At 41.1% G+C, this 7,415-nt stretch overlaps 1 protein-coding gene across 1 annotated transcript; it reads right to left on the bottom strand.

The window, feature by feature from the left end:
- Positions 1-1,344: 1,344 nt before the first annotated feature.
- On the bottom strand, positions 1,345-7,119 carry LOC105529244 (retinitis pigmentosa 9 protein-like). The gene is made up of 6 exons (XM_011966346.1): positions 7,085-7,119; positions 5,869-5,998; positions 3,825-3,916; positions 3,039-3,100; positions 1,902-1,981; positions 1,345-1,831 (listed from the first exon to the last, which is right to left on the bottom strand). The coding sequence occupies exons 2-6, from the start codon at positions 5,900-5,902 to the stop codon at positions 1,698-1,700; spliced, it is 402 nt and encodes a 133-aa protein (XP_011821736.1). The 5' UTR covers positions 5,903-5,998; positions 7,085-7,119; the 3' UTR covers positions 1,345-1,697.
- Between the last annotated feature and the right edge of the window lie 296 nt (positions 7,120-7,415).

Here is a 7,415-nt window from a genome sequence, read left to right on the forward strand (position 1 = left end):
GGAAATGCTGAGCATATGGCAGAGGACAGATGGCCTGTGTTCTGCATGACAAGGATAAGTGTAAGGCAAGGCTGAATCCACTGGCCTTACAGTTTTCATAAATAATAAGTCCTGGCCATCCCATTCTTGATTGTGTAAAAACCCATTCAGGTTGTATTCCAAAGTCAAGAATAGTAGCACTGACTGCTGAGAGCTGGAGAAGGGTCAGTCTGGGCCTGGCTTGGCTGCTCCTTAAAAAGGAGGGAATCCAAACCCCAGGAAAAGTAGCAAAAAATGGGAGTGAGTTTCTGGGACCCTGACTGAGTGCCTAAAGCATCAAGAGTCCAGTGTTCGCCACAGAGGAACACACTTGCCTATGAGCAAGATCCAGCTTCACTTTGGCTCAGCAAACAATAGATTGACACACCCTGGTCTCCTGAGATGCTTCTACTGTGGCCTAGTCTCAGCTACAAGGGCACAGGTGGGCTGTGGTCAGGCAACAGGAAGAGAAAGAAAGGGAGAGAGATTTTGGGATGTGGGTACCTGACCCAGTATGGAAATCCCTGTATATTCCTAAACTTTTTCTTAGTCACTCTGTGAAAATTGTGGGACTTTGGTAGTAGAAAGCAAGTGAAGTAGAATGCAGCCATACAAGGTTTTTCATTGTTTTAAGAACTCCTTAGCCCCCAATCAACAAATCATGTCAGGTAAATATAAATGTACAATTCTGATACGGCAGTAAAGCCAAATATACTCGATATATAAAAACAGTGGGCCCACCCTATCAGCAAGTTCTACATTTGTGAATTCATCAAACTACAGATAGAAAATCTTCAAAAAAATAAATGGGTGGTTCTGTCTCTATGGAACATGCACAGACTCTCTCTTGCCATTATTCCCTAAATAATACATTATAACAACTGTTTACATTGTATTAGGTGTTATAAGTAATCTACAGATGAATTACAGTATATGGGAAGATGTATGTAGGCAATAGGCAAATAGCACGCCATTTAATGTAAGGGACTTGGGCATCCACAGATTTTGGTATCTATGAGGGATTGAGGGAGTTGGTCCTGGATCCAACCCTCCTCAGCTACTGACCACTGCAAGGTTCATACTTCCAAGTTTAAAATGCAACTACATGTGAGTGCATGTGGATAGCATTTGTGTAAGAAAAGCCCTGTACTTGCTTGTGATATATAAAATATTCACAAGAAACTAGTACCACTGGTAGACATTGGGGAAAGTAAGTGGAGTAGAAAGGAAGAAAGAAGAGTTTTCATGATTAAATTTTATGTACTTTTAAAATTTGTATTATGTATTATTTATACTTATATATTATTAATAAATAAATATATTCCATTTAAAAAATAAATAATGAGCTTTTATTATTCTTAACAACAGAGAAGACTCCAGCCTGATATCTATGGGACCTGAGTCCACACTGTGGAGGGCACAAGCTGTGGGAGGGCATGGAAGACACACCTCTGAGACTCCCCCAGTCCTGCCACCCTGTGGGAGACATTTCAAAGGAATCATAAACTCATGTGACCAGCAGGGAGGACAACACCAAAGAAACTTTTCCTACCTAAAATCAGCGGCTGTCCAGAGCTAGCACCTGGAAGGAGACACTCCCTCTCCTGGAGTCACATCTTCACTGGAAGGCAGGTGGGAGCTCACTGCTGTGACCCACGTATCCTCCTGTCTCTGCATCTCTATCCTGCTACTTTCTCTGACTGCATCTTCCTCTGTTCCTTGGTCAGTGTGTGAGAAGAGAACGTTGAACAAGTCACATCCTTGTCACTCTGAGTCAGAACTCTCATTTGACTTGGAAGATTTGTGCTTCCGTTTTTTCTTCTTTTTCTTTTCTTTTTTCCTTTTCTTATGCTTTTCTTTCTTCTTCTTTTTCTTGTGTTTCTCTTTACCTTCAGAGGAACTGGAGCTGCTCCCATCTTCATCTGAGGTAGAATCCTCCAGTAACTGTTTTAACTGCTGTATCCTAAACATTCAAAATTGATCAAAGAACAGTGAGTTTTAGCTTTAACTTATACAGTTTCTTAGATAAATATGTCATTCAAAAGCAGTATAGGAGGAAGATGAATAACCATGTCACAAACACAGTATTTTTCTTTTTACCTGTTTTCTCCATTCTTCTCCACTGAGTGCCTACTTTACGTGACTGTAACCAATGTACAAGCCATTTTGTATTTTTATTGTCCTAGACATTTTTCCTGTCTCCACAGTCCTTACAATTGTAATTTCTAACAGACGCATACTTTACTAAACCATTCCCCTACTGCTCAATTTCTTAATCTACATCTTTAACAGTTATCATGCCACCAATTTGAAAAAACCCTCCAATTTTTTCCACCTTTCTCTAATCATGTCTAATTTTCTTTTTTTTTTTTTAGAGATAGGGTCTTCCTCTGTCACCTAGGCTGGAGTGCAGTGGTACAATCATGGCTCACTGCAGCCTCAACCTCCTGGGGTCAAGTAGATCCTCCCACCTCATCCTCCTGAGTGGCTGGAACTACAGGTGCATGCTGCCATACCTGGCTAATTTTTATTTTTAAATTTTTTTGCAAAGATGGGGTTTTTGCCATATGGTCCAGGCTGGTCTCAAACGCCTAGACTTCAGTGATCCGCTGGCCTTGACCTCCCAAAGTGTTAGGATTACAGGTGTGAGCCACTGAGCCTGGCCTAAGTATAATTTTTAACAAAAGCTCAGATCCCTAAAGACTTTGGAGAAGATAATCTGAATCATATGAAAGTATCAATTGTACTGTACAAGTAGACAGCACAACATGGGTTGCCAACATCAACTGCAGTGGCCAGAGAGCTGGACCAAGCCCATGGCTTTAAGCTAACCCAAGGAGAAGGCTGGCCGGCTCATTCCCAACACTGGCCTTTTCAGCCATGACTCCTGCACTCCACATATTTTCACAATTGAAGTACCATGTTTACTGCACCATTCCTCTAACACTAGAGTGGTTTTCTCCAACTTTATATAATTTTAAAACTTTAAGAGGATATTGTTATCATCAGGATGACCTCACCTTACGTCCTTTTCATGTCGTTTATTGTCTCGTATGATGTCATACATGGGATCTTCATGTGCCTTAAGCATCAGAGAAGGTTAAGATTTGGTTAGGCTTCATGGACCACAAGTTAAATACAATAAAATGCCTATGTTATGAAAACCAGCTTTTTTTTTTTTTTTTTTCTGTTTGATGTAGCTGCATGTTCAACATGTTCTAGGTCACATCACTGAAAACTCATTTAGGCTAAAAAAAGGATTTTCCAATTAGAAAAATACAGGAAATGGCTACTCTCAGCACACTCTCTTTGGGGTAGCCCTGCTCTGCAGGAGCAGTCACAGAGCTGTAACACTGCCACCTCAAAACCAAACAAAAGAAAAATATAGGAAATAACTGTCATCTGAAGAAAAAATATACGGACACTTTAATCTTACAATTTAAAGACATGTACTCTTTAAAGACTGGGAAATTAAATCCCTGATTTTAGTTATGAAACATGACTTTTTACATAGTAAATTTTAAAAAGGGGGGTTGAATAGATAACAATGTCTGTTTCAGGAAAAAAACAATCACTCTTCCAAGTTATAAGCAAAGACCACTTTAATAAGAATTCCTTTTTTTGTTGAAGAGCTAATTTGTCATACAAATGTAATTTAATAAGCATGTAGTTAGCATCACACACTTTGGTCAAAGGGCTTCTGGGAATGTATTTTATGTGAACGTTCAGTTCACTGGTGACTTTCTGCTTCACTGATTTTCACTATTTCTGATAAATGTAAATTGACACTCTGGGACTTTACTTACCACTCTGAACTGCTCTAACTTTTGGTTGCCTTTGATAAAGAAAGGGCATTCTTTGTCGCCCGTTCGGTGACCATACCGTTTGCAACGCCAACCTAAAAACAAAAAGAATTATTTCTGTAAGATAACACAGTTTCACCTACTCAAGATAAAGAATCAGCAGAATATATTCAAGTTTTTCTTCATTAAACTCCAACTCTAAAACAAAATATAATTATGGACAAGCCATGTAAGATCCCAGAAACAGAGGTAAACGAATTGCTTTCCCAAGCATTCTTGAGTCTTATACCTTTAGGAATAATAATCTATATCACCAAGTATTTATGAAGCAATCCAATGGAAAATTACTTCAAAAGGTAAGTTTTTTTTTTTTTTTGAGATAGAGTCCTGCTCTGTCACTCAGGCTGGAGTCCAGTGGCGTGATCTCGGCTCACTGCAACCTCTGCCTCCTGGGTTCAAGATATTCTTCTGTCTTAGCCTCCTGGGTAGCTGGGATTTCAGGTGCGCACCACCACACCTGGCTAATTTTTGTATTTTTAGTAGAGACGGGGTTTTGTCATGTTGCCCAGGCTGGTCTTGAACTCCTGACCTCAGGTGATCCGCCCACCTCGGCCTCCCAAAGTGCTGGGATTACAGGCGTGACCAACCACGCCCGGCCCAAAAGGTACATTTTTTTTAAAGTGTGTCTCAGTATATTTTTCAGAGTAAATATTTTCATAAAGTATCTCTGCTTCTCATTTACTATTTTAGACACTATAAAAGCTTCTTTCTCAGGTTGAGTCTGTTCAAAGCTCTCACTTATTATAAGTAAACAAAATCACAAGTTCTCTTAGAATATTAACGTTGACTGGGCACAGTGGCTCATACCTGTAATCCTAGCACTTTGGGAGGCAGTGGCGAGCAGATTGCTTGAGGCCAGGACTTCGAGACTAGCTTAGGCAACATGGTGAAACCCTATCTCTACAAAAATACAAAAAAATTAGCTGAGCCTGGTGGCGCACACCTGTAGTCCCAGCTATCTCGGAGGCTGAGGTGAGATCACCTAATTCTGGGAGGCTGAGGCTGCAGAAAGCTGTGATCGCACCACTGTACTCCAGCCCGGGTGACAGATTGAGACCCTGTTTCCCTGACCCTGGTAGAAGGTTGTTTAATGTCTGGAAGAGGTAAAACAGAGGGTCTCTGACCAGGGAGAACAGGGAGACATCAGGTAGGTCTGAAGGAAGCTGCTACAGTGCCACAAAGGGTCACACGAATGAATGAAAAGCAGATGGACCCATTTCCAGACTCCTTCCACTCGGCTCCCAGAACACTCATAGCATGGCTTTCCCTCCACGTGGGAGCCTTCTCTGGGAAAATATAATCCACCCAAAGAAGAAAAACTGATAGATAATGAATTCTGAGGCATGTTATCTGTGCTCTTAACAAATGATGAGGCAATGAAGCATTCCTATCAAAATTCTTAAGGAAACTGATTTTTAAATTAGAATTCAATATCCTGGTAAAGTTAAAAATCTGTCAAAGACAATTCCAGAGAAGTAAAGGTCTTGACATTTTTATCTCCTATAAATCCATTTTGAAGGTAACTGCCATAGGATTTGTTATACCATAAGGAGAGAATATAATAATAAAGAAGACTCAAGACACAGGAAAATGGGTGATCCAGCATAGGAGAGAGGCTAAGGGAACTTGCAGAAAGATAGTGTCTTAGTCAGCTCGGGCTGACATAACAAAATGCCATACACTGAGTGGCCTAAACAACAGAAGAAACTGGTTTTCTCATTCATTCTGTAGGTTGGAAATCTGAGATCAGGGTCCCAGCAAGGTGGGTTTGTGGTGAGAGCTTTCTTCCTGGCTTAAGATGACAGACCTCTTTCTTTGTCTTCACATGGCATGGGGTTAGGGGGTGGGGTGGATGCTTCCTCATCTAGAAGATGGAGAACATGCCTTGGCTATAAGAGGGTTGTGATGAGAACAAGTTAAATAAAAGAAGTAAACACCCTTTGCGGCGTGTAAGTTGCATGGATTAGGGAAACTCTCCCACACTCACACTGCATCACTTTGACTTCTTTCCCCAGTGGCATCCAAAGTCCTTTAGTTGGTGCATGAGCCAGAAATTCCCTGGCGTGTTCATTGCCTGGTACATCTGGTATGCAATCTTCTGGCTTAGTCTCATCTTCCTAAAAAAGGGAACAGGTATAAACAGCATGGCAAGACAGTGCTGGATTCTCTCCTGCTCCCCTTGGAGCCACCCTCGCCTGGCTTTTTCCTGGACTTCTGGTGCCAACAATATCTTAGTTACCCCTCAAAACTAGAAAAAAAGACAAGTTACACCTGATTGAAAAAACAAGAAACAAATGTACCAAAATAATTATACCAAAAACAATGTAGCTGTTCTTAGAGAAAAGTTACTGGTGAAGCAGAAAAATCTGTCCTTATATAGCAATGAGTGGTGAGCTCCAAATTAGATTTCAGATTAAAAACAAAAAAGTTTCACTACCTCAAAATGTAGAATTAAAGTAAACCAGACTTCCTGGAATAATAGAAATGGCCTGTTAAAGCTTATTATACCCTGAAGGCCCTGTCATATTTTATAGTCACATGCATGCTGTATCTCTGATGTGCATTTTTGCCACTCAATAACTGCATTTACAATTAATGTGTTTTTAAACTTGGATTTTTTTCAAGTTTCTATGAATATTAAATTTACAATAGACTAATGTTTTTAAAAAATATTTCTTCATTGAGAGTTATGAAACAGCAAGTTTTCTTTGCTGTGGCCTGCCACTCTAAGTCTCCCTCGTGCGCACACACCCTGGTGCTGTGGCCAGGGAGCTGCAGGAGGGATGCCTGCACCGGGGAGCGGGACTGGATGAGCTGTCGGGTCTCCTCAGAGTTTACTCCTCTCTGAGCTGCTGAGCTCAAGAAACTGGCACAGGATGGACCAAGGGGCTGAGCTGGGTGAGGCCGACAAGGAAAAGGAGCGTAGAGATGCCGTCCCCAGCAAGAGAGAAGAGGGGCAAGACCAAGGAATCCACGTGGGCCTGCACTGGTTCTTTGGGGAAGGGAAACATGGCTGATGAAATTTCTACAAAGGCAGTGCCTTGTGACAAAACTAAAAATTATGACCCCTCAGTCATCTGCAGGAAAGAAATAGGCTTTTGGTAAAAGGAGATTTAAATATCATGCAATCATTTTTCATAACAAGTTACTAAGTCTACAAGTATGTCTAGTGGAATAACCAAGAGTACAAACTTCACACTAACCTTGATAAGCCCAGGAGGAGGTTTTTCATAACTGGAAAACAAAAAACAAAACCATCAACCATGTTAATGTAAACATAACACATCAAGTTACTGCAAAAAAGGGGCTGTAGGATTTTTAATCAGAGATTTTAGCAACAATAAGCTTTTATTGCTGATTTGCAGACAAGCAATCACCTGAGAAGAGCGGAACGCTTCTCCTCCCTGTGCTCAGTGGCACCTGCCATCTGAGACTGGCCAGGCCTTCCTTATTTCCATCCAGGGACTGAACCCAGAGGAGACCCAGAATGCTGAGCATGCAAGTCTCCAGATGGGACAGGCAGCGAGATGGGAA

The sequence above is a fragment of the Mandrillus leucophaeus genome, unplaced genomic scaffold (assembly GCF_000951045.1).
Source record: "Mandrillus leucophaeus isolate KB7577 unplaced genomic scaffold, Mleu.le_1.0 Scaffold757, whole genome shotgun sequence".
Classification (NCBI taxonomy): domain Eukaryota; kingdom Metazoa; phylum Chordata; class Mammalia; order Primates; family Cercopithecidae; genus Mandrillus; species Mandrillus leucophaeus.